General features: G+C 38.1%; 1 protein-coding gene across 4 annotated transcripts in view; it reads left to right on the top strand.

The window, feature by feature from the left end:
* Positions 1-674: 674 nt before the first annotated feature.
* The window catches only part of CNTRL (centriolin), an 84,473-nt gene continuing 57,462 nt past the window's right edge, over positions 675-27,685 (top strand). For 2 of the 4 annotated variants that reach the window (XM_082615069.1, XM_082615066.1), the window contains exons 1-8: positions 675-790; positions 3,871-3,946; positions 7,557-7,804; positions 10,349-10,479; positions 13,840-13,970; positions 16,013-16,154; positions 18,114-18,300; positions 22,308-22,504. In XM_082615069.1, coding sequence (XP_082471195.1) covers positions 7,588-7,804; positions 10,349-10,479; positions 13,840-13,970; positions 16,013-16,154; positions 18,114-18,300; positions 22,308-22,504 — 1,005 coding nt within the window. In that variant the 5' untranslated portion in view covers positions 675-790; positions 3,871-3,946; positions 7,557-7,587. The remainder of the gene's footprint in view (positions 791-3,870; positions 3,947-7,556; positions 7,805-10,348; positions 10,480-13,839; positions 13,971-16,012; positions 16,155-18,113; positions 18,301-22,307; positions 22,505-27,685) is intronic. The other 2 variants (XM_082615068.1, XM_082615067.1) reach the window with 2 other exon arrangements.

Raw genomic sequence — 27,685 nt, 5'->3', positions numbered from 1 at the left:
GAATGGTGTCCTCGGCGACAACGTTTTTTAAAAGAATTCACTGTATTTCCCTGGCATCCAGCACAGTATGTTCTAAATTCTCTTAAACTATCTGTTGAATATACGTGGTGAAATGCAGCCCTTCCAGGCGAGCCCCAACCGAAGTTTCTTCAACCGCTTCTGGCTTTGGCTTCCCTCTCACAACCAGAGCACTAGTCTCTGCCAGGACTCCCAGGTTGCTCTCTCTCCCTTAACCTCGGGGGCAGCTGGAGCCCAAGCTGCGTCCCCTCAGCGGTTTATCCACGTCTGGCCCCTGAAGCAGAGAATTCGCCTCAGAAATGGGCCTCGAGAAGGAGGAGCGTGGGGCGAGGCACACTAGTTCAAACCCAGACGGCTGGCACTGGAAGTACGGGAGCTTGGCGACAGCGCCACATCGGTCTCTTAGGTCGTCCTCAGGCCCAGCCCCCACGGAGCGAGTCGAAGCCTGGCCGTGAGGCGGCCGCTTCGCCTCAGAGAAAAGCGCTAGGCCTCTAGCCAGCTGCCACAGGGAACCTCCTCTCCCGCCGACTCCCGCGCGCCTTTGCGCGCCCGCGGCCCTCTGCGTCCTAGGCGGCGGGAAGCCCGGCCCCGCCCCCATGCTCCGGGGAGGGGCGCGACCGCAGCAGGCCCCGCCCACGCCGCACGCACTGCCCCTCGGCAACCGGCACAACACAACAAAATGGCCGCCGCGCCGCTAAGCGCCTGAAGGGAGCGACCAGCGCCTCTCCGTCCGGCGTCGGCCCGCGAGCTCGCTCGGCCCGGCTCCTCCGTGGTGAGTGGCCCTGGTTGAGGCCGTTCTCCGGCATCCAGACGGAGCGGTGGGGGTGAGGGGCGAAGGCGGGAAGGCCTGAACCTTCCCGCGTGGGATGGATTCGGGGCGGGGGCGTGTGCCTGGGAATTGGGATTGGATGGGAAGGAGGGGAGGGCCCGGAACGGGCGTGGGGAGGAGGAGGATGGAGGGAGGTTTGGATGGGAAATGAGGAGGTCAGGGGTGGGGTGCGGCGTGGAGGAAGATGGGGTCCCGCCACCGAGCGGAGGAGGGAGGAGGTGTGCCGGGTGTATGCGGGGAATGACAGGGGTACAGGATGGTTTGGGTATCCTGACGGGCGTCCTGGGATCGGGCGGAATACAGTACATGGAGAAAAATGAGAGTTAGGGTATTGGGAAGAAATATTTGAAGGAGGGGAAGAGCAAATACTTTGTTGTATAATGGTTAAGGGACAGGTGCATTTTGAAGTCAAAACTTGGCTTCACGTCTTGATTCGGCCACCTTTGTTACCGGCTCTGAGATTTGGGCGTGGTCCTTAACCTTCCCGAGCAAATGTTTTCTTGTTTGTAAAAAATAGTCGCTAATTACTTTCGAGTGTACACTGTGTGCCAGATTCAGTTCTGAGTCCTTTAGTCCTTTGCGTTAACTGATTTAGAATTTAAAATAACTTGTATGAGGTTTTCATCCCCATTTCAAAAGTGATGAAACTGTGGATCAGAGAGGTTAAATAATTTGCCTGTGTCACACAGAAAGTGGAAAATTAACATTTGAACTCAGGTTGCTTAGTTCCAGAGTCCAAGCTCTTAATTCTCAATGATACCCTGTCGCTTATCAATGAGGTTAATAATTTTGACCTTACACACCATCTGCGAGAACTGAAATTTGGTAATGTCTTTAGAGTGCTTAGCACAGTCCTTTCTTCACTCATTCAACAAATATTTCTTGTGCACCAAACAATAAACAGATAGAGTCCTTACTGTCTTGTAGCATAAACTCTAGAAGGAGAAACAAGCGATAATCAAGTCGTTTCACAAATAATCATTTAATTCTAATTGTAAGGTGTTGTAAAGGATGCTATTTGGTGCAGAGACCTAATCCTGTTGTGCGTCTTGAGTGTAGAAACCCTGCCTTCTCAGCCCTGTATTCTTAGAGCCTAACACAGTTCTTGGTGCATAAAAGTTGCCGAATAAAATTGGATGACTGAATAAATAAAATACTGGAAAGGGATGGGGAGCTTGGTTTTTTGGGTACCTGAGTAGAATGGAGAGAGATGTGAGAGGAGAGTTCAGGATGTTAATAGGATGCAGAGGGACACAGATGTCAGGGTGTTGGAAGAGAAAGGCAAGTAGATAGGCAGTTGGGTTGAGATGAAGAGGAATGGGTGGAGGTTTGATTATTTTGTTTGAAGAGGGGTTAATTAGAAGTCAGAGTATTGGAATGGATTAGGATGTTAGAATATTTGCTGTGATGAGCAGTTTGGGAAATCAAGATGGATATAGAAGTGTTGAGTCAGGGTACTGGAAAGAACTATAGAGAAATGGAGGAGACTAATACAGTGTTAGGAAATTGGAACAGAATTTGTGGGAGAATTTGGCAATCGGAATAGGATGAAGGACGGGAGGCAGAGGTTGATGAGCACAGGATGGAGAATTGCCATTGGAGAGGAATAGGAGTCAGGATATTTGAAAGGACTAGTTAGAGAGTAATATGTTTAAATGGGTGAGGGTATGGGATGAAGTCGAATTGTAGGGAAAGTACTGAGATGTGATTAAAGGGCTAAGGGATGCAGTGGAGAGGATTTGGAGGTCAAGAAATGGGGATGGATATTTGCCTATTGGAGTGGCTGGGAAGAGAGAAGGAAGGTTTGAGAATTATTGAGGTCTGCTTCATTGGAAAAGATCAGAGAAGAAGGTGGAAAGTTAGGAATGTTGGGAAAGGCTGGATAGAGGTGGAGGTGCGGTCTCTACTAAGCTGTGATGGAGGGGATTGTTAGATCAAGGCAAGTATCTGAGTCTGAGAATGACAGGATGCCCGGTCATATGATTCGGATGATCACATCATCCAACAGCTTTCCGTACTCTGCAGACTACCTTCTGGACCTTCAAAATGTGTCTCCAGCTCTGGACTTGTTTTGCTTGTTTTGTTTTCTCTTTATCCTGCCCTTCACACACTCTAACCCTACATCTCAGCTCTATCTTCTCTTTTCTATTGCTTAGTCTTTGTTTATATTATTGCAAACTACAGCCTAGGTCAAACAACATCCGTATCTGTCTCTTTAAATTGTGGTTCAAGGTGTCACTACCCCCAGGTGATAGTCTCTGAAATAATGCCAGCCTTTCTCAAGCACAGTAAATCCCTAACCTCATTTCACTGAGTTAGCTGTTGTATGAGATCCTATGTCCAGGCTTTACAGGAGCTATGGCAACCAAGGGAGGGGGTCTGGCAATGCACTGTGACTTTGGAACCATCATTTAATCTTTCAGGTTACAATTCATTAAAGGAAAGAGTTGATTTCAATTTCTGGAATCCATTCTAATATATTTCTTTAACTCTATAAATGAGTAAGGCAGAGTTTTTCTAATCAGGTGAGGTAACAAAGGACTGCATGATATTCTAGTGAGGCCCAAAGAGTCTTGGTTATTAGGATGTTCTGAGAGGAATTCAGGATGGTTCAATATTTTAAGAATTTAGAGATAAGACTAAGGTGCAGGATACAGAATAATTGCATTGCATAAAAATATAGGATGTGCATTTTTAAACCAAGAAACTAAAAAAATATGTAAGCTATATCTCTGTAACATGTACCATACTATCATTCTAATATTATAATTTTCTATCATGCTATGGGATAGAGAAAGACATGTACAAGTGGGAACTGGGCCCTGTGCCTCTCCTCTTTTATCTTTTAAATCTCTTGCCTTTATGAAAACTATATTTAATTCAGGAATGAATTAAATTATACTATTAAAGTACATGCCTCTTAGCTCTTCTCAACCTTGAGTATATTATTATTTAGAAAGAGCACACCAGTGCAGCTTAACACAGAATGAGGAGTATTACTAAGAGACTTTTTGCCTTGGCAGAATGGTGAGACAAAAATTGTTTACCACGCTTCTGAAATTAAGACCCAAAACCTTGTGGCTGTGGCATAAATAGCAGGTACGTGAATTGGGGGAAAGCTTTTCTGACCTATGGGGATGATATGACATGAAAAAGTGAAAGAGAAAGTAAAGAAATAGATTTGCACTTTAAAGTGACCTAGACTATTGGAACAAGGTAGTTGGCCATGTTGTACTGTATACCTGTGAAATAATAGTCACTTTTTAAAAATTTCGCAGGTTTTTGTTACCTTCAAACTCGTCACCTTAAGAAGCTAGATCATGAGTTCAGTGATGCTATTTTTGTATTAAATTTTCTGTTTTTCCTTCAGGAATAGTTTTTATAGTGTATGTCGTCCATTAACCAAGGTTGTTTAGTGGCACTTGTTTATGATCTGTTTTGTCTAAGGCACTATCCTAGGCCCTGCAGAGTGAATCAAACATGATCTGGCCTCCAGAAAACTCAGTCAGCAGTATGACATGGTAATGAAGTCATGGGCTTTGGAATCAGATCAAGATTCAAGTCTTGGCTTAACCAATTAGTTATGGGACTTTGAACAAATTATTTAACCTCTTAATCTTTAAAATGGGAGATAATAACACCTATTTCATAGAGTTGTTTTGTTTAATCCTTCTAATGTGATGATACATACAAGAGCTTATCACAATATTTGGCACATCGTAAAGTTAACAATCAAACTGGGAAAATAAGAACAAAATGTAGTTGAAGTGATGAATCTAGTTTTCCTGTGAGAATTATAAATTAATTCTGAAAGCAGGACCCAAAGAGGAATTCCAGAAATGTTTTGGGCAAGATCAGCATTCCTAGAATGACTATATAGTCATTGAAAGGTACTAACATCTGTTAAATGTTGGTTAATTGATTCGATATATTAATGGCAGCCCTCCTTTACATATATTGTATGTGTTCTAAGCATTTAAAAAATAAGTTTCTTTAAAATCCCAGCCTGTATAATAATACCCATGTACATACCTGTGAAGGTGTATTTATTATATATGAAGATGTTCACACATCAAACCACTATAATATCTCTTTCTAATACCAATTTATATGGCATTAAGATTTTTTTTAGACTTTCGTGGTGGTTCAGTGGTTAAGACTTCATGCTTCCAATGCAGCAGGCGCGGGTTCGATCCCTGGTTGGGGAACTAAGATCCACACGCTGCCACACTATGCGGCACAGCCAACAACAAAAAAAATTAAAATAAGATTTCTTTTTTTTAAGCTACGATTTATTATTATTATTTCTTTCTCTTTTTTTTTTTTTGGCCATGCTGTACGCAGCATGTGGGATCTTAGTTCCCCAATCAGGGATCAAACCCGCGGACCCTGCAGTGGAAGCATGGAGTCTTAACCACTGGACCACCAGGGAAGTCCCTGGCATCAAGATTGGAGCTATCCAAAAACTCTGGATTGCAAACTACTTTTCTAAAAAAAGAATTTGTGTTTTATCTTCACATTTTAAGTAGTGAGAGTAGGGGAGATTGTGGATATTGAGCAAAAATAGAATCATTGTTAATGCAGCTTTGTTCAAGACCTATGCTTCTTATAAGATTTTTTGGTCTAAAAGTTTGTCAAATTTATAATTTATGCAATGTACTTATAAGAGCAATTGTATAACATGAAAATCTTTTTTGCATAAACCTAACTTGTAAGTTAGGGCTCTTGGTATTGAGAACTAATACTACTCATGAAGATATCCTATGGCTGAAGTACTAAATAGCATTTTATTGGTTCCAGGTTCTTTATGAATAAATCATTCCATAAGTAGTAATTATCTACTATCTTTTAGGCTCTGTTCTAGGCCTGGAATACATCAGTGAACAATATCCCTACTTTCATGGAACTTACATTCTACTAGATTAATTATGTGATTTGACTCACAAATTAATTTGAGAGGAGAACTGATGCCAGCTAGCATTGTGTCTGACCAAGTCATTTACCATTCTGGGCCTTAATTTTCTTACATAACAAGTAAAGGAATTTGGTCAAATGATTTTTGACAAGGGTACCAAGATCATTCAATGGAGAAAGGGAAGTCTTCAGAAATCGTGCTGGGAAAACTGGATATCCACATGCAAAAGAATGAATTTGGACCTTTACCTAATACCATATATAAAAATTAACTCGAAATGGATCAAAGACCTAAATGTAAGAGCTAAAATTATAAACCTCTTAGAAGAAAACGTAGGGCAAAGCTTCATGGCATTGGATTTGGCAGTGACTTCTTGGATATGACACCAAAGGCACAGGCAACAAAAGAAAACATAGACAAATGGGACTTCTTAAAAAGTTTTAAATGAGCATCAAAAGACAGTATCACAGAGTAAAAAGGAAACCACAGAATGGGAGAAAATTTTTGCAAATCATATATCTGATTAGGGTTAATATCCAGATTATATGGAGAGAATTTCTGAAAAGTTTTTAAAAAGGAAAAGACAAGACTGAGGACAAGCATTTACAGCAGAAGAAATTAGATGTAGAGGTCCGTATGGCTGGAGCCACAGAGTTGAGGGAACCAGTGACAGATGTGAGGCTAGAGACAAGGCTGTATCATGGGGGACCTCATAGGTCATGTTAAATATTTCATTTATTACAGACAGATAGATTAACTTTTAAAATAGATCAGTCTGGCTGCAATGTAGTGATGGAGGAGGAAGGCAAGAGAGCTTGTAGACAGATCAGTTAGAAGCTATTATTAGTAGTTTGATGAGGGTGTGGATTAGAGTAGACGACAGTGGAGATGGAAAGAATGGACTATTTTGAGAGATATTTAGGAGGTCGAATTGACAAAACTTGGTGATTGTTTGGTTATGGGAAAAAGGGAAAGGGAAGCATCAAGAATGACTCCCAGGTTTCTGTCTTATTCCCAAGAGCATTGTTCATAGTTAGGGAACACTGGAGGAGGAACAGGATGGGAAGAAAATGAGGAAGGAGTGAGAGAAATGATAAATTCAATTTGGACATGTTGATTCAGGATGCCAATGAGATATCAGGTAGCAGTTGGGAATAGGTGTCTGGAACTCGGAGAAAGGTTGGATTGAAAATATAAATATTAGTATACAGGTGGCGTTGGGAACCATGGGTGTGCATTAGATTGTCTAAATTAAGATTAGAAAGACCAGAAGAGACTTGAGGAGCTCTGACATTTAAAGATTGAATAAGAGAGCCTTGGCCAGCAAAGGAGGCCAAGGAGTGGCCAGGGAGACGGGAGGATACCAGGAGAGTATGGTGTCCCAGAAGCCAAAGGAAAAAACTGTTTCAGGAAGGAGAGACTGCCCCTATATTTCATTATCAGTATGAAATACTGCTGGTTGCCAAATATTTCCACCTTCCTGCAATCTAGGACCCCTTATGGGTAGAAGAGACATTGTGACCAGTTTGGCCAAATAAACTGAGAACTGTAATGACAGGTAAGGCTTCTGTCTGGAGTATGTGTCAGTACAGGACCCTCAAGAGGTCTCTTTTCCCTCTGGTAAAGTAATCAGCAATGTCTGAAATAGTGTCTTCTCCCATCACCTTGGAGTAGTTTAGGTTCTAGCATCTATAACTTCTGAGTTTATAACTTTGTAGTATTGAAAATTCTAGAAATAAATAGTTTGATAGCTCTAAAAATTAACCTTGTTAAATATACTGGAAACTCTTACAGGTTTTGATGGATACCTGGCTTTATTCTTGCAATGAAGAAAGGTCCTCAGCAAAAAATTTCCAAAGCAAAGATGCCACCATCATCTCACTCTCCTAGTCCATCATCTCTTACGTCCAATATGAGATCTAGGTCACTTTCACCTTTAAGTGGATCCGAGACTCTACCTTTTCATTCTGGAAGACAGTGGTATGAGCAAGTTGAGATTATAGGTGAAAACACTGTGCTTTTGGACTACCAAGACCATCAAGGTATTGCTTTTAATCTAAGAATTTCACCAAATACTCTTAAGTACAGATGGAAAATATTCAGCTTACATTTTTGGTCCAAATGTAACATATATCCAACTACTAACTTGAACCATTGTTTTTATTGACAGAAATTGTGTAGGGACAGTGGAGGCTGGAGGCTTCTGGGTGAGGGTGAAGATGTCTGAAAGGGTTAGGAGAAGGGAGTTTCCTGAAAGAGGAAGCTTTATTTCCTGTGGTGGGAGAGTGCCTTAAAGCTCTTATGCCAAATTTACCATAATCCTTGTCTGGGGGGAGGGCATATCTGTTCACTTCAGAATGGAGTGCCTTAATTCAGTATAAAAATGCTATCCACCCCTGGGCTATTCCAGTCTGCTTATTAGCATCTTGCTTATTAGCAATCTGTGAATGGACTGATTTCCACATAAGGGAGATATAAATGTTCCACCAAGGTTTTTATTTTTTCTTAAAAGCATTCTGTTAGTCTGGGAATCTATAATGTGATTAAGTGTGAAAGAAAACTTTGTGATTTCTTTGCTAAGTCATGAAATCACAGTCATCAAACTGTTGACCTGAATATTGATCAGTGTTTATTAATAAACATTATCAGCCTTGAGTTGACTGTACCCTTGCTGCCTGTTGGTACATTGTTATTTCTAATTTGATTAATATTTTAGAATATGTTCTTTCCTAGAATGGCCCAAATTTTTAAAATTATTTTATTTTGAACCAAAATAAATGTAATATTAACTTATTATAAGTAATCATAGGGAAACTTTGGCCCACAGCCTGGATCTGAACCCAGGATTAATTATCTTTGATTCATAAAGAAAGAACCAAGAGGCAATTTTCTTTTATTGGATGCTTTTGCAGAATTTAACATAGCTTTCTTTAAAATAATTTTTTTAATTGGAGTATAGTTGATTTACAATGTTGTGTTAGTTTCATGTGTACAGCAAAATGAATCAGTTATTCATATACATACATCCACTGTTTTTTTGATTCTTTTCCCATATAGGCCATTACAGAGTACTGAGTAGAGTTCCCTGTGCTATACTAACATGGCTTTAACAAGCTGTGACTGCAATATCCAGGAAGGTCTTAAGATAGGGTGTGCTATCCACTAAGTTAGTACTTTATTTCTATAAAATATGTTATGATCCTCTATATTTAAAAGAGCAACATATTTGAGTTTCCTACCGTAAAAAAGAAATAGGAAAAGAGGTGTCGTGGTCTGAACGTGGGTTGGAAAAGAATTTCCAGACTCAAGGCAGAGTGTAAAGAAGATAGAATTTATTAGAGGGAAGGGTTGCTGCCAGAACAGCGGGCCGACTTCCTAGTAGTCTGGGAGAGTCGAGCCCAAACATGTGCTATCGATCAGCTTTTATAGCCAGAAAACAAAGGAATGGTCCGAGGTGAAAATTTCATTTACTGATTGGTCGAGGCACATCTACCTTCCTTCTATAGGGTGGAAGTGGGAAAGGGCAGATGCCTTTCCTTATTTGGGACAGGCCCTGTAGCCCAGGTGGGCGTCGCCCAGGTGGGCTCAGGAATTTCGTAACCATGGCAACATGGTGGGGAAGGCGATTAAGAGTCAGTAGAGGGTATAATGGGGTATAACGCTGAAACTTTCTGAAAGAGGGTCATTCTTTGTCCTTGAAGCACCATTGTCCTTGGAGCACCACAAGAGGATTTTTAAGAATTCCAGTGTTTTTGAACTGTAGATAAGAATTTTAAAAAACAAACAAATAATGCCAATATATATATATTTTTAAAATAGCTAACATTAAAATACTGTTAAAAACCTCAGTGCTGCATATAATTAAAAGTATAAGTTTTAGTTTCATCTGCCTAGGTTCAAGTCCTAGATTTGCACATTTCTAGCTGCAAGGTCTTGAATAAATTATTATAATTTCTTTTATAAAGGGGAACAGTAATTTCTATCCCAAAAGTTTGTTGTACAAATTAAACTTTTTAAATTAATTAATTAATCTTATTTTTGGCTGCGTTGGGTCTTCATTGCTGCACGCAGGCTTTCTCTAGTTGTGGCGAGCGGGGGCTACTCTTCGTTGCGGTGCGTGGGCTTCTCATTTGCGGTGGCTTCTCTTGTTGCAGAGTATGGGCTCTAGACGCACGGGCTTCAGTAGTTGCAGCACGTGGGCTCAGTAGCTGTGGCGCGCAGGCTTAGTTGCTCCGCGGCATGTGGGATCTTCCCGGACCAGGACTCGAACCCGTGTTCCCTACATTGGCAGGCAGATTCTTAACCACTGCACCACCAGGGAAGTCCCTAGATTAAATTTTTAAATGTAAAGTATTTAGCACAAAGCTTGCACACAATATTTATAGAGTATAACTGTTATTGTCATTATTATGAAATGCTACATAAAGTAAAATATTATTATTAAAACGTTGCAATTAGAACTAGCCAGCTGTTTTTACATTTGCATGGCTTAAATTTTTTTTGTTGTTATATAACATCAAGACAATTTGCTTTTCAAAGTATTCGTGTCTTCTTCTACTGATAATGATCTGTTTGTGTAATTTCAGAAGCTGATTCACATGAAGGAGTTCGATATATTACCGAGGCCCTGGTTAAAAAACTTACTAAACAGGACAATTTGGCTTTGGTAAAATCTCTGAACCTTTCACTTTCTAAAGATGGTGGCAAGAAATTTAGGGTAGGTTACCAACATTTCTGAATACAGACATTGTTTTTAATTTCTATGTGCTTTAAAATTTTTTTAAAAGAGTATATTAGATTTACAGCACCCTAATATCACCGAATTTGTTGCAGATCTTTTATTGCTTCTAGTAAAAGTTCTCCATCAGAAGTGTGACATCTTCAAGTTCATAAGCTCCTATTATCCTACACATTATTGATTCTCTCTAGAATGAGTCAGCAAACTACAGCCTGTAGGCCACATTGGGCCTACTGCCTATTTTTGTTAATAAAGTTTTATTGAAGCAGAGCTACACTCATTTGTTTACATATTGTCTGTGGCTGTTTTTGCACTACAATGGCAGAGGCAAGTGGCTGTCAAAGAGACTGTCTCACAAAGCCAAAAATATTTACTATTTGGCCTTTTACAGAAGTTTGCTGATCCCTGCTCTAGACTGTTTACTACTTTATTCATAAACTATACAACATGAGCACATTATAATGACAACTTAATTTTTTAATTGGAAATAATATAAACTTAGATGCCTACTACATTAGTCAAAAAATTAATTCCAGAAGATTGAAAATCTTAATGAAAATGAAACAAAAGTCAACCAACAAAAGTGCTATAAAATTATTAGGAAAGAATATAGGAGAATATATTTTTAAATCTTAGAGTTGGGAAGGCCTTTCTAAGCAAACACCAACCCTAATACCACAAAGAAAAATATTGACAGGTTTAGCTTACTTAAAAAACTTAAAAAGTTGTGTTTAATGAACGATGTCTTTTAAAAAGTTAAAGCAAAACAACAAGCTGGGAGATAGTGTTTCCAGCCTATGTAACAATATCCACATAATATATACAGTACCTACAGTTCAATAGAAAGAGACAGCTAAATGGAAAATGTGCAAAGGATATGAACAGTTTGTTCACAAAAATATTATAAATGGCTAATGTTAACATGAAAATATGTTCAATTTCATTAATGTCAAAGAGATGTGAAATAGAACAATAGTTTGATTCCATTTTCCATCTTGTATGTCTGATGGACAATAATTAAAAAGATTATTTCAGTGTTCAGAAAGGTGTGAGAAATAGGTATTCTCATATGGTCTTAGTGGATGTATAGATCAAATGTATTTGTTTGATCTAGCAATTGAGTTTATACTTACTGAGTTTATACTCACCAACACAGCAGTTCTACTCCTTGATATCTATTAATATTTGCACACATATCCAAAAGTGTCTGAATAGTCATGTTTATTAAGCATTATTTAAGGTGGAAAAATTGGAAATAACCGAATGTCTGTCAATAGGGGATTGCTTAAAAAAATTATGGTGCAGTATACCATGAAATACTATCAAGTTTCTTAAAAGACAAGAACAAAACCCAAAAAACCCCAGAACTCTATGTATTAATGTGGGAAAATGTTCCAGTATATTTAAATGCAACAAACAAATTCTAAAATATTTTGTATAGTAAGGTCTCAAAATATATTTTTAAAAATTCTGTTTTTCTATATATGTATATATAGATGTAAATGAATAGAAAGGCCTATATGTATATACACCAGCCTCTTAACAATGGTTACTTTTGAGCAGTGAGATTTTTTATGGGGGCTTGGAGACCTGATGCAGAGAGCTTTTTATGTTTTGTTTGAAATTTTTATTAGAATATATTTATGTCTTGTGTAATTAAAAAGGAAAAAAGGAGACATCCTGGAGTTTAAAGGGTGTGAAAATGAAATATCAAGTTAGTAAATCTTTACTGTGTGGTTATTATATGCCAGGCATTATGTTTGGCTGTGGGAATAGATACAGAAGTCAATAAGCTTAAGTTTCTGATCTCTGGGAATTTAGAGCTTAGTGTGAAGAATGCCTAGGATTAAGAGGAGAAATAGTGAGAGGGAATCAGAGAAAGAGAGTGAGCACGTGGGAGAGACAGACCCAGTGAAAAAGTCCGAAGGGGCTGTTGGAATAGAAGATCCAAGAGTATGATGAACGGGGGCCAAAGTTGAGAGAACGTCAGGCAGAAAGGATATGCTATAAAATGTCTCTGCATCAGCAAATAGGATAAAAACTTGGAAGAAGTTATTTGATTTGGCAGTTAAAAAAGCCCTTCCTTCTATTTCTCAAACCAACCAGGTTCATTCTTTTAGGGTCATTGCATTTTTTTCTCTGCCTGGTATTCTCTGTCCCCAGATGTTCACACAACTGGCTTATTATTAGGGTCTCAACTCCACGCACTTCCTCTCTCTGTGAAGCCTTCTCTTACCAACCCAATTGCAGTTAGCCACCTTCTCCTCAGTCACACCCTCTCATTCTTTCACTCAATAGATATTTAGCACCTACCATGTGCCAGGCACTAGTACTATAGTAGTGAACACAGCAGACAAAATCTGCCCTCTTGGTGCCTTGCACTCTGTCACATCACGTTACCTTTATTTTCTTGTTAATATGCTTCAGTGCCTGAAAATTTTGTTTCTCTATTTGTTTATTGGCTTCCCCTGTGAATGAAATCAAGAACCTTGTTTTCCTTATTCACGACTGTTTTTCCATGTTTCCAGTACCTAGAACAGCTCCTGATTCATAATCAATCCATGTTTGATAAGTATTTGTTGCAATGGATGAATGAATGGTGATCTTGGAGAGAACTTTTTGAATACATAGTAAGGGTGGAAGATATATTGCCTTGCCAATAGAATAATAGTGAATGGAAGGCCTCAGAGTGAGCAAATATTCACAACTTTTATGAGAACATGGTGGCAAATAAGGGTGATAAAATGAAAGCTTGGTAGGAAGCAAGTTGGGTGTGAGGTGATTTGTATTATATAGAGGAGACTGAGCATGTAGAACATAGGCTCCTGCAGCAGGGAAATTGTCTGGTTCACCGGTATATCGCCATTGCCCAGTGCCACATCTGACATGGAGTGAGTGGGAAATGAATATCTGTTGAAAAGTGACTGTTTTTAAACTTGAGGGGAAGATCCAGGAGAGAGAAAGAGGTTGTAGATACAGGAACACAAGGAGAAGAGATGGGTAAGGTTATGCGAGAGCGGAAGTACCTAGTTGAACTTTGAAGAGGGGAGAAAGGGAGAGGCATAGAAAAGTCGAGGTGGAGAAAAGGACTGATGGGGAAATTCTCATTGGATAGTCTTCAGTTTCTTAGTGCATAGGAAGTGTTGTCCGCTGAGGGGCAAGGAGAGTTTGGCGACCTGGGGAGAGTGGCCACCCCTGGCCAAGGAGAGCCACACCAGGGGGTTTTCCGGGGAAGCAGTAAAGGCTTAGTCTCCAGTGACTGATCAGCACATGCTTATATGTCGTGCTTACGTCGAGGCATCTGTTATATAAAGTGTTTATTCATTTGTTTCCAATTAGTATATCGAAAATTTGGAAAAATGTGTTAAACTTGAAATACTGAATCTCAGCCATAATCTAATAGGGAAGATTGAGAAGGTAGACAAGCTGGTGAAATTATGTGAGCTCAACTTATCATATAACAGAATCTGGTAAGTAACTACTTCTCTGGGTGGCACTGCAGGGTCGTCATCTTTGTTAAAGAGGTAGATTAATGCCGCCGTGTTACTGAAAGAATCCTTTGAAAGAGCAGGCACTTTGATCCTTATTCATTTGTAGTCTAGTCCTTCACATATGATAGCTGTCATATTTTGGCATTACTAAGGTACAGAATAATGTCTGTCATTATCAAAGAAGGAGATACATTTTTTTTTTTTTTTTTTTTTTTTTGCGGTGTGTGGGCCTCTCACTGTTGTGGCCTCTCCCATTGCGGAGCACAGGCTCCGGACGCACAGGCCCAGCGGCCATGGCTCACGGGCCCAGCCGCTCCGCGGCATGTGGGATCCTCCCAGACTGGGGCACGAACCTGTTTCCCCTGCATTGGCAGGCGGACTCTCAACCACTGCGCCACCAGGGAAGCCCCAAGATACATTTTTTGAGTACCAAATTTTATCTTAGTTCCATTTTTGACAGGAAGTTTTCCCAGATATAGTCTGATTAACTGCTTTATTTCCTTAAAAAAGGTAGCATGAAGCACAATGTTTTAACCCTGTCATTTTGATCCTAAAGATATTTCAGCCTGTTTTGAGCCTATGTATTTATCCTAATGTTCTTTGCTCATTGCTGTAATAAATACACACTACCTTGTTTCCACTTCATAATATATATTACTCTGAGAAATAAACATAATAAAACTGACAGTTGCTAAAAATGCACATAGAAAACTTGTTATAGGCAAAATGATACAATTATCAAATCTTGAAAATCTTTATATCTATGTATTTTCCCTCCACATAAGACTTGGTATATATAATGGCCAGAGAACAAAACAACTAACAGTAGCAGAACCTCTAATATGGCAAAAATGAAATGGGAAAAAAAGTGATTAATGAATCAAATCCTTAATGTAAAGTATGTATAAAAAAATTGATCCTGATGAAAATAATTTCAACAAAATAAAACTGAAAATAAAGAAGCTTGGAAATATTTGCCTAGTATAGAGAATTGACCAAGGAATTAAATTGGAATCAACTTGGGAAAATATTTCATCAATAAAAATTCATCAATATGTGTGATAATGTTTTATTAACTTAAATATTCTGATTAAAATATTTTTGGGGCTTCCCTGGTGGCGCAGTGGTTGAGAGTCCGCCTGCCGATGCAGGGGACACGGGTTCGTGCCCCGGTCCGGGAGGATCCCACGTGCCGCGGAGCGGCTGGGCCCGTGAGCCATGGCCGCTGAGCCTGCGCGTCCGGAGCCTGTGCTCCGCAACGGGGGAGGCCACAACAGTGAGAGGCCCGCGTACCGCAAAAAAAAAAAAAAAAAATGTTGTTCATAAAGACAGTATCATTCTGGGGGTCCACTAGCTCAAAATGGCAGCCATATCCTGCTGGCATAGCTGATCTTTTGGTGATGATTTACGGTAATAATTAAGGACACCTTGTTCTTACGCAGGGCTGTAGCACATGGCACAGTGTGTACTGTTGGACTTCCTAGCTTTCCCCTTGCTGTCCACTAGTAGTCTTCACAGTGGTTGGTGAGAATGCTACGGACAGACTCTTCTGTGTTGTGGGACCTTAAAGTCTGATAGTAAGATAGGTGCGATTCCTGGGCACAGGCAGTAATGAAGAGTTTACCAGAGCTCTTCTGGTAAATTTATTTTTAGCCACTCTTTTTTTTTTTTTTTTTTTTTTTTCGGTACGTGGGCCTCTCACCGTTGCGGCCTCTCCCGCCGCGGAGCACAGGCTCCGGACGCGCAGGCCCAGCGGCCATGGCTCACGGGCCCAGCCGCTCCGCGGCACGTGGGATCCTCCCGGACCGGGGCACGAACCCGTGTCCCCTGCCTCGGCAGGCGGACTCTCAACCACTGCGCCACCAGGGAAGCCCTAGCCACTCTTTTAAAATTCTCATTTATAAATTATAATTATGGAAAGTAACTCCACATAAAACCAAGCCTGTTTATTTTTAAAATACAATGGAGGGGCACTATCATTGTACTTATTACTAAGTTTGATTTTACCCTTTGGTTTCCAGCAAAATTGAAGGTATAGAAAATATGCATAATCTGCAAAAGCTAAACCTTGCGGGAAATGAAATTGAACATATTCCAGTATGGTTAGGGAAGAAGTTAAAATGTTTGCGAGTCCTCAATCTGAAAGGCAACAAGATATCATCGGTAAGTTATTCAAAGTAGCAAGAATACTTTTAAAATTTTTGGACTTGTTGAAGCAAAAAATTAAAATCTAAGTTTTTTTTAAAAATGGGACTTCTTCTAAGGTCCTTGGTCCTTTGACGAAACATCACATTCAGACATAACCTAGTATTCTCTATGGTAATTAAATATAGGCAGTCCTGGTTTTGCATGGTTCCATGGTAACTAAAAGTTGACCTCTTAGCATTTTCCCATCTTTCATTTCATTTGAGCCTCAAAATACTCTTGTTAAGGAGACAGTGCAGGGATTATTTTTATAATTCTGTGAGTTAGGTACCATTGTCTTATTCCCATTTTCAAGTAAAATCTCAGAGAGGGTAACTCTCTTACCCAAAGTCATTCAACTTGTGCCAGAATCCATGTCACTGAATGCCTAGAGCAGAGTTCTTTTTTTTCAAACTTTTGAATTAATCTGAATTAATCTTGATTACAGTGTTAGGGGTTACAAGAAGTGTTAATCACTAGCTTTTTATAGTAGGGCAACTTTGTTTTCGTGGTTCACATAAGCTAATAATGATGTGTATTTTTCTCTGGAGTATATTTTATGATTTCCTTGTGATATTTATACAGTTACATATTCAATAAGCATTGAAAAGTAAAAACATTAATTTACTTAAATATTAAAATTGGTACAATCCTGCTATAATTTAAAGAACTTAAGTCTTAGAATAGAAAATAAAAGATGTGACTTCCAGTATGGGTCTAGACTTTGCTTCTGTGACCTTTGGAGAATCTTTCTTCTCTCTAAAACTCACTGTTTAAATTAGAGAAAACAGTCCCTGCCCTGCCTTCTTTACAGAAGTGGTATGGGGCTCAGATGAAATGATAGATGTGAAAATACTTTAAAAACTGTAAGGAATACAGCATTAGAGTTTTTAGTATTTTAAACTTTCACCAGTAGAAGCCAATAATAATAAATAACATTTGTTTAATGCTGTGCAATGTTTATGCTTTCTCATTTCATCTTTATAAAGATCTGGTTAGGTGACTCTACCATGTCACTGTGACAGCCCAAGAGCCTCAGAGCCCAAGCCCCATGCCATGTTACACAGCATCACCTTGGAGCTCTTGGAGCTTATGGTGTGATGGGAGGAGGTAGCCATGAATCTATTTAAAATTTGCCACACATGTTCCAAAGGTAGTTGATCCCTAGATAGGACTGTTAACAGGAAAATCATTTATTAAATATTTATTATTATTTCTAATTTTATAAGACCTTCTCATCCCAGTTCATATTTGACATTGGCTTCAGTAAGAGGGCACATCCACTTGGGAGAGATTTATTTATACTAGCTATTGGTAGTAGTGTTTCTCAACCTTTTAAAATCCCTCTTTGGGTAAATATAAAAATCTTACTTCAGAACCGTGAGTGTCTCTACATATCCTTATTTCTTTTAACTATCAAGTATAACTGTTACCTGAAGATTTACCAGACTCCTTTTTTATAGCCATTTATATTTTTGATTTGTTCAGTCAGCATACTGAAAAGATAATAGGATTAGAGTCTCACAGTCTTGAATTCAAATCCTATTTCATTCACATATAACCTCTGAGCTTTGAGCAAGTCACCTAAATTCTTTGGACCTCAGTTTCATCATCTAGAAAATTAAGATGGTTCTTATATCATAGGTTTTTGTGAGGAGTCACAGATAAAATGGTATATGGAAAATGCCTAATATTGCCCTTGATACATTTTAGATTCTCAAATATTCCTTTCTTTTCCACCCTTCAAATCACTACTTTTGGATAATAGGTTTCATGAATAGGTTCCTTGCCATGTTAATAGCAATTTCCTTGATTTATTACTTCCCTTAGGTATGTTTATGATTTTTATTTTATTTATTTATTTATTTGTTTTAACATCTTGATGTTTATGATTTTTAAATTCAGTTATACCAATTATAATATTACCTATCATTTCAGCTCCAAGATGTAAGCAAATTGAAACCACTTCAAGATTTGACTTCTGTGATCCTAGCTGAAAATCCAGTTGTGAGCCTTCCTCATTACCTCCAGTTCACCATTTTTCACCTCCGTTCACTGGAAAGTTTGGAAGGTCAGCCAGTAACTGCTCAGGACAGACAGGAAGCTTTTGAGAGATTCAGTTTAGGTGAGGTGACATATTTTTAAAAAACTAAATTTGGGTGGGAGAGGAATTTATTTTCAGAAATTATCCAGAAAAAATATATTTATTATGAACTTTATAATGCTATTAAAATTTGCATAGACAATGGCACCATAAATCAGTGAACTCATCAAATATTCATTAGGCATGTACTGTGAGCCAGGCACTGTATCTGGCACTAAAGATATAATGGTGATCAAGACATAAGGTACTGGCCTTCGTGCAGCTTGTGTTTTAGTGGAGAGAAGATAGACAAAAAAACAAGTAAACCCAGATAAAGTAACAGAGGAGGACCCCCTTTTTGGAAAGTGGTGTAAAGGAATGGCTCTCTGAGGAAGTGACATATAAGCTGAAGGCAAAGGCAGGAGAGGATTAGTCATGTGAAGAAAGGCCTGAGGGAGAGGGAGCAGCTTGTACTTTTAGATGGAAAGACCCTGGTGAGTTGAGAGACAGAAAGAAGATCAGTATGACTGGAGGATAGCCCAGGTAAAAGTTTGGAGAGATGGGGAGGGGAGAGATGGCACAGGGCCTTGGGGTTTGGATTTTATTCCAGGTGCAGTGGAAAGCCACTGACAACTTTTAAGCAGGGGTTTATATATTAAGATTATTTTTGATGCTGGATGGAGAATGATTTGAAGCAGGGCAAAATAGAGATAAAGGGACATGTTAGAAGGCTATTGCCTTAGAAATGTTGGTGGCCTGTATTTAGGTGGTAGATGTGGAATAGACAGATCAGCTTTGGGAGTAGAATCAGCAGCACTCTCTAATGGATTGGATAATCCTCAAGCTTCTGGCTGGAGTAAGTGGTTGGATGGTAGTATTGTTTTGGAAAATGGGAGAACTCAGAATGCTGAGTTTGAATGTCTGTGAGACAACCAAGAAGAGAATCAGAAATATGAGTCTGGAGTTCAAGAGATCTGTCCTAGAGGTATAAATTTTGGATCCATCAGCATAAAAATAATATTTAATTCCACCAGAATCAACTAGCTCACTCAGGCAGGGGTTTGGAAGAGCATGAAGAGGAGCCAGTTAAGAAAACTGAGAAAGAGAGGCCAGCAAAGTAGGAGAAAACCAGGAAATAGTAGGTTGCAGAAGCCCAGGGAAGATTTCAAAAGAGAAAGTGGTCAGCTATGCTGAATGTTGCTGAGACATGAAGAAAGATGAGCACAGAGAAGTGCTTTAGATTGACAACATGATGATAATAAGCTTGACAAGAGCAGTTAAGGAGTGGCTGGGACAAATGCTAGATTATAGATTGAAGACTGAATGGGAGGGAGACATTTGGGTAAAGATTTGAAATTGCCTCCCACAGTTTCCTCCCCTAGTACCTAATAAATGAACTTTAAAAAATAAGTTTAAAAAAATTTCACCTGTAGCTTCCAACCAGGAAATGGAGAAGCAAGTGCAATAAACCTCAAAGCTAGTAATCAAAGCAACAGAAAATATTCAAGAGCAGAGTGGAGAGACAAATCATGGCTTAGTTCTTTTGGTCCTTGAGAAGACAAGGAGATGAGATTAGTAAAAAAGAGGAAAGATTGTCTGTTGTTAAGAGGGATGGGACACTTTCTCCGTCAGAAGGGAGAGAAGATGCATGTAGGTATGGGTAGTTTTGTTGCCTTGGTGGTAGGAAGATGAGGAAGTTCCCACTGGTGGGGTATGTTTTCTCAATAAGAGGTCATCAGCTGAGAAAGAAAATAGAAGGAGTACAACATTGCAAAGCAACTATACTCCAATAAAAATTAATTTAAAAAAAAGATTGGAAATAAAAGAAAATAGAAGGAGTATGGGAGGTTTGAAGGGAAGAGGAAGGTATGAAATAGCCTAACATGATAACGTTAGAGCATGAGCCTGTGTATTCAACCATTTGAAATTGATGTTAGTCCATTTTGACTTATAAAAACAGCAGTTTCATATGGTTTGATCCAATACTTGAGAAATGTGGTAGATTTTTATTTGTTTCAGATCCCCCTAACTCAACATTTGTTACCCAGAAGTTGATGTTTTGGAATCACTAAAAAATATAAATAATGCAAAGGGAATTCATTATATAAATATACTGTTGGGGGAAATGTTTAAAGTACTTATAATTCATTCACAACTTTGAATGTTAGTTAAGAGCTTTTAGTGATGCTGAGCTCTTGGGATCCAGTGCTAACACAGATAGATGCAGTTTCTGCTTTTGCAAAACTTTAGTGGAGAAGGCAGACAGCCAAGCTATTTGATCACATTTTCCAACTCCCTCTGTGAGGAGGACTGTGGCAGAGGTGCAGGGTGGCATCATAGCATCCCTGAGAAGCGTCCAACCTGGGGAGGGTAGAGTCAGGGCAGGCTTCTCAGAATGGTTTTTAAAACTAAGACCTGGAGGATGCAAAATAGGCCAGGAGGAGATAGAGGAAGACAGTTCCAGGGAGAAGGTGTGAATAAAAGCCTGCAGGTGGAAAAAGTTTTCGACAAAATTCAACACCCATTTATGATAAAAACCCTCTAGAAAGTAGGCATAGAGGGAGCTTACCTCAACATAATAAAGGCCATATATGACAAACCCACAGCCAACATCATTCTCAATGTTGAAAAACTGAAACCATTTCCTCTAAGATCAGGAACAAGACAAGGTTGCCCACTCTCACCACTGTTATTCAACATAGTTTTGGAAGTTTTAGCCACAGCAATCAGAGAAGAAAAAGGAATCCAAATTGGAAAAGATGAAGTAAAGCTGTCACTGTTTGCAGATGACATGATACTATACATAGAGAATCCTAAAGATGCTACCAGAAAACTGTTAGAGCTAATCAATGAATTTGGTAAAGTAGCAGGATACAAAATTAATGCACAGAAATCTCTTGCATTCCTGTACACTAATGATGAAAAATCTGAGAGAGAGATTAAGGAAACACTCCCATTTACCATTGCAACAAAAAAATAAAATACCTAGGAATAAACCTACCTAAGGAGACAAAAGACCTGTATGCAGAAAACTATAAGACACTGATGAAAGAAATTAAAGATGACACAAACAGATGGAGAGATATACCATGTTCTTGGATTGGAAGAATGAACACTGTGAAAATGACTATACTACCCAAAGCAATCCACAGATTCAATGCAATCTGTATCAACCTACCAATGGCATTTTTCACAGAACTAGAACAAAAAATTTCACAATTTGTATGGCAACACAAAAGACCCCAAATAGCCAAAGCAATCTTTTCTTTTTAAGAAGTTTTTTTTTTTTTTTTAATTTTTTTTTTATTTATTTATTTTTGGCTGCATTGGGTCTTTGTTGCTGCGTGCGACCTTTCTCTAGTTGCAGCGAGCAGGGGCTACCCTTTGTTGTGGTGCGCGGGCTTCTCATTGCAGTGGCTTCTCTTGTTGCAGAGCATGGGCTCTAGGCATGCAGGCTTCAGTAGTTGTGGCACACAGGCTCAGTAGTTGTGACTCACGGGCTCTAGAGCACAGGCTCAGTAGTTGTGGTGCACAGGCTTAGTTGCTCTGCGGCATGTGGGATCTTCCCAGGCCAGGGCTCAAACCCGTGTCACCTGCATTGGCAGGCAGATTCTTAACCACTGCGCCACCGGGGAAGCCCCAAAGCAATCTTGAGAAAGAAAAACGGAGCTGGAGGAATCAGGCTCCCAGACTTCAGACTATACTACAAAGCTACAGTAATCAAGACAGTATGGTACTGGCACAAAAACAGAAATATAGATCAACGGAACAGGATAGAAAGCCCAGAGATAAACCCACGCACCTATAGTCACCTTATTTTTGTGTTATCTTTTAAAATTGTTATCCACATGGTAATACCTTCTTACATCTTAATAGAAATCACTTTCTAGCTCAAAATAATCTTTTTTTCCAAAACCATAGTGAATAATTTTAAAAGTAGAATTGTATATATACTATTCTAAGACTTCTTTTGCTATTATTTGAGAAATAGTCTTATGTTTCTTCAAATAGAAAATATAATGATCAATAAAATATTAAATTTGTACTAGCAGAAGAGGTAGAAAGACTGGAAAGAGACCTGGAGAAGAAGGTGATGGAAACTGAAGAGCTTAAAAGCAAACAAACAGGGTTCCTCGAGGAAATTAAAAATCAAGATAAGTTGAACAAATCATTAAAAGAGGAGGCCATGTTACAAAAACAGAGCTGTGAGGAGCTAGAGAGTAACCTAAACACGAAAAATGAACTGGTAAGTCCGTATTTTACATTGCTTTGACTATATTCTCTTGAAATAGAAAATTCTTTGTTCTTAGGTCTGAAAACACAACTTCCTGACTATAAAATGGGGAAGATGTGGTTTAACAGAAATATGTGCAACAGGTTTGACAGGTTTCAGTTGACTGCACACTGTATGGTATGGCTGCCCAAAAGATGCATACTGTCTTGAGCCGTGTTATGTGAAAGTATGATATCCAGAACAAATGAGGAAGGTGAAGCCCCACACCATGGGTAGTTGGTCAGACTGCCCTTAGATGTCTGTATTTTTTTAAACAACAACACTGTTGGTGAGACTGTACGTTGGCAAAAACTTTTAGAAAGCAATTTGGCAAAATTATCCAAATTTAAATGGATGTACCCTATGTCCTGTATGTTGGAAATATTGTATATAATATTTATATTATTTATTGGTTAGTATGTAATAGTTATAGTATAATATAATATATATTTCTAATAATGTAGTCTGTAGAAATGGTAGCAAGAATGTATAAAGATATTATATATGTAGATACATGCATATATGTATATAAATATACATATACACATATGTATACAAGGACATTGACTACATTATTGTCTATATTAGCAAAATATTGAGAATAACTAAAATGTCCCTCAGTGGATATCCATGTGGTAGAATAATAGTGTTCTTATCAAAGGAAGGTAGAGCTGTATATCCTCATATGGAAAGATGTCTAACATATATTGCTATATGAAAAAAAGCAAGCTGTATATCAAGTATGGTCCTATATATAAAGGAAGTATATAATAGTATAAGTATGTGTAAGTCAAATGGTAGAATGTCTCCCAAATTCTTGACAGCAGTTATTTTAAGGGAGTAGAATTATAGAGCACTTTCAAATTGCCATATATGCATATCCTTAATGTTTAAATTTTAAATAATTTGGCTTTACGGTTGAAATAGGTAGAAAAGATATCCTAAAAGAGAAAGATTCAGACAGACTAGATAGCATATCTTCAGAAGGTACCTGACCCAGAGGCTTCAAAGGTCTTGAGACCATGTCTGAAAAGTGGCCAAAGCAACAGGGGTGTCCAGGCTGGAGAAGAGGAGACCCAGTGAGCTGTGATGATTGCCTTCAGATAGTCAAAGGACTGTTTCATGCAAGAGGGACTGGAGTTATTGATGAAGGTACCAAGAGATAAAATTAAGAAATGGCAAATAGAATTATAGGAAAACAGTTTTTCATTTAGTAATGTAGAAGAAATCTATATAATAGCTGTCTTGAGATAAAATGTGATAACTCTGGAATGTGTTTGCTATCGCTGAAACCGTCCATGTGCTCAGGGTTTAGGGAAAAGATAAAAAAAAAACATTGGTCAGGGAGATGGACTAAATCACCTTAAAAGCCCTTTTCAACCTAGATAATTTGATTCTGTAAAATTATTAGTCTACTTTCCTTGAAGAAAAAAATAGCTATTGGTACTCTCTTTTCTTTTTCTTTTGACAGTTCTTCTTCTGATCTGTGCATAACTTAGAGAATTGTATTTCTCATATAATTAATAGAATCCTTGATACAGTTATCTTTTTTTTTTTTTTGCATCCCCCTTTCAAGATTGGCATTCTGGCTTAATTACTTGATTTGTTGACAAGAATCCTGCCTAAGCACTTATATTTTTAAGCAAGAAAAAAAAGCGTTCCCTCCTCTGTATAGAGAGGGAAATTGTTACTTGAAATCCAAATACTACTTAATTACCTCTTTCTTGAGCTCTTCTTTGTCAGGGGGACATGATAAAAGACAGGGCAGCTTTCCCAGCTCTGTTAGTCAAACATTCGGAGCATTTGTGGCTTCCTTCATATGCCTCTTATTTGAAGGTAGTTTTCAAATTTGTCTGCTGTGTTCTGAAGGCATATTATATATGATGTTAATAACCCAGTGATTATCAATGGTCTTATAATATGCATAGATCTGTTGCACTCCATTCCATAATAGAGTGGACTGATGAGTAATTAAATTATTGAAGACATATTACAATCAGTTTTATTTTAGCAGTGAACTCTTTGTGCCATCACTTAACAGTTGTATTTAAAATACAAAAATAAAACAGTACTTAAAAAAAACACAGTACTTACTTTGGTATCACTTGATATTTGTGAACATTTAATAAATTTTCCTGAGTTATTGATCTTTTTTGTAGTGTAGAATTCATCTTGTATTATTAAGACAAAAAAACATTATGATTTCCATATGCTGACTCCCTGGTGCACGTTAAGTCAACCGATTGAAAATCATGGCAAAATATTTTATTTTATATTTGTGTGCTATCCCAAAATTATGGATTATTATAGTTGCCTAGTTTTCTCTTTTGTTCGTTTATTATGTTGATATGTTTATGCTGTAAATAAATGTTTTGTAAATTGTCAACAGTTTTTGTTCTTTTTTTTTCCTGTAACTGTTTTCAGTTAGAAGACAGACTGTGCTCTTTCTGAGTCATTATGTTACTTTTATCATTAACTATTTAAAAACACTTTATATACAAAGTTACTATATGTTTATTATAACAAATTCAGATAACACAAATGTATACAGTAGAAAATGAAGGTTTCACTCTTCCCCTGCCACATTCCTTGGAGGTTAGTATGTATCCTTTTTGTTTTCTATGCTTATATAATATATATATATAATTACATAGTGTATATGTAATTAAATATATATTTTTTTGAATGTTTTGTGATTAAAAAAAATTTCACTATATGTTTTTTTTAATTCTGCCATCTTATTTTTTTACAAAACAGTATATCATTGGACAGCTGTCCAAGTTAAAAAAATACATACACGTGTGTATGTGTGCACACATATATACACAAACACATAAATTCTTTTCAAAGTCTATATTGTGTTCCACTATACGGATTTTCCATGATTTATTTAACCTTCTCTTATTGATGAATATTTAAGTTGCTTCCACTTTTTTGTTATTAGAAACAATACTATAGAGAAAATCTTTATATATATGTATCTTATGCATTCATACTAGTACTTCCTTAGCATAATCACTATAAGTTTTAAATTTTTAAATTTTGATGGCTATTAATGTTACCACTCAAAAAGCTTATAACTGCTTCACACTTCTATAGCAGTGGGTGAAGGAGCCCAACCCCAACTTGATAGTATTATTTTGAACTTGTAAATAGGATAGAAAAAAATGGAATCTCATTGCTTTTATTTCGCATTTCTTCAGGTATTGGAGAGCTGAGTACTGCATATGTATTTCTTAGCTATTCTGTATTTCTTCTTCAAATTCATATTGTTTTGCCAGTTCTTTTATTATTCCAAAGGACTATTCTATGTTAAAAAAAAAAGAATTCTGTGTCTTATTCTAAGAGCCTACATTTGAAAAACATTTTCCATTATCTTATGCAGAATATCTGGTGATAATATCACCTATAGTTGTATAATGTTTTCTAGTTTCATATAATAATTCCTCATGTAGTAAGTCAATTAACTTATAAATGAAGCATAGTAATGTTGAAGGAAAACCTCTGGTGGCCATTTAACCTGTAGTAGTCCCCCTCTTCTGCCACCAACAAATGTTAACTTTAATATTAATGTTACTCATTGTCTTTTTGCAAGTTATTTAAACTCCTGTACTTGTTTCCTCATTTTTAAAATGAGGATGATTTACCTGTCCTGCCAGCCCCACAGAGTTGTGAGGACTAAGTGAGGTTATGAATGTGAAAATGATTTGAAATGAATCAAGCTAAGTAATGGAAGGTGCTCAATATGAAACTCCACTAGAATGATGATAAAGTGTGTCCATGTAAGAATAATGCAGGTATTAATAACCATATCTTCCTAAGGTAAGTTGTCAGTAAAGAGCAGCTTACGTTGTTATAGCCTCGCTCTCTAGAATTCTCCAGGTGATGGTATCTGTTTGATTCTTTCTCCTTTTAGCCCTTGTTTTGGTTTCTTGCAGACCCTTTTCTGCTGATTCTTTATTCTTCCTTAAAGGTAGTTTGTTCAGGACTGAATTGTATACTATGTTTTTCATGGTTTGCATGAAAACTTGTATGAATATCCTTATGTACATTTTAAGTTTTGAAACTGGCTTGCCTTTTGAGAAATGTGCTTGTGTGTATGTATAATTTTTTTTAATGATTGTTTACATAGGAGAGTGAATTTGAATGTGGGGGAAAGAATTTATATCATTTTTCCTATTGGTAAATATGTTAACTGCAGTCAGCTCTTGATTATCCACAGCTAATACTGTAAGTAGCCTACTTTCCCGGGCTTTGACTCCCAATTTGCTCCCATTTATGCATTTCTTCAAAGGACATTTATTGAATGCTTACTATATGCTAAGCCTACTGCTGTAAAAGACACAAAGGTACTTTAAGATGCACAGAGTATTCATTATTAGAGTTGAGCCTTGAACAACACAGGGGTTAGTCCACGTATAACTTATAGTTGGTCCTCAATATCCTTAGTTCCTCGGCATCCACAGATTCAAACAACCACCGACCGTCTAGTACTATAGTATTTACTATTGAAAAGTATGAGTAAGTGAACCTGCTCAGTTCGAACCCACATTGTTCAAGGGTCAACTGTATTTGCCTGCGGAGACCAGTCCCTATAGCCTTCATGGTTCAGTCACATTTGCCTTTGTTTGTCCCCACTGCCACCGATCTTTAGGGAGAGAAGTGCAAGATTAGTTGACATAGTTGGTTGTGAGTTGCCTTCTAGAGACTCAGGGACTTGTGAGCATTCAGTGAAAGCATCAGTGTGGGTAATGTGCTTGACACCCTGCAGCAGGACATCGAAGGCAGTGTAGTATAATAGTGTCGGATTTGAAATCGGGAAACTTGGAACTGAACTCTGCCTCTTCCACTACCAGCTGTGCAATTGGACAAGTTATTTAACCTCTCTGTACAGCTTTTATCATCTCATAGGGTAGTTGTGAAGATTCAGTGAGATAGCATATGTCAAATGCTTAGCGTGGTGTCTGGCATACAGTGAGTACTCAGTCAGAATTACCTGTTATCCAGGTTAGCCTTACTTCCACTCAGATGGATAATCAGGAGGTGACTGAAAGCTAAATGCACGACTTTGATTTCACGGGCCTTGTAAAATGTTCATGTTTGTTTATGTTTTATTTTCTTCAGCTTGCATTTTTCTATTAAAGAAGTTTTTCT

Source organism: Mesoplodon mirus (assembly GCF_964341445.2).
Source record: "Mesoplodon mirus genome assembly, chromosome: 1".
Lineage (NCBI taxonomy): Eukaryota > Metazoa > Chordata > Mammalia > Artiodactyla > Ziphiidae > Mesoplodon > Mesoplodon mirus.
This window is presented reverse-complemented; position numbering and strand designations above follow the sequence as displayed.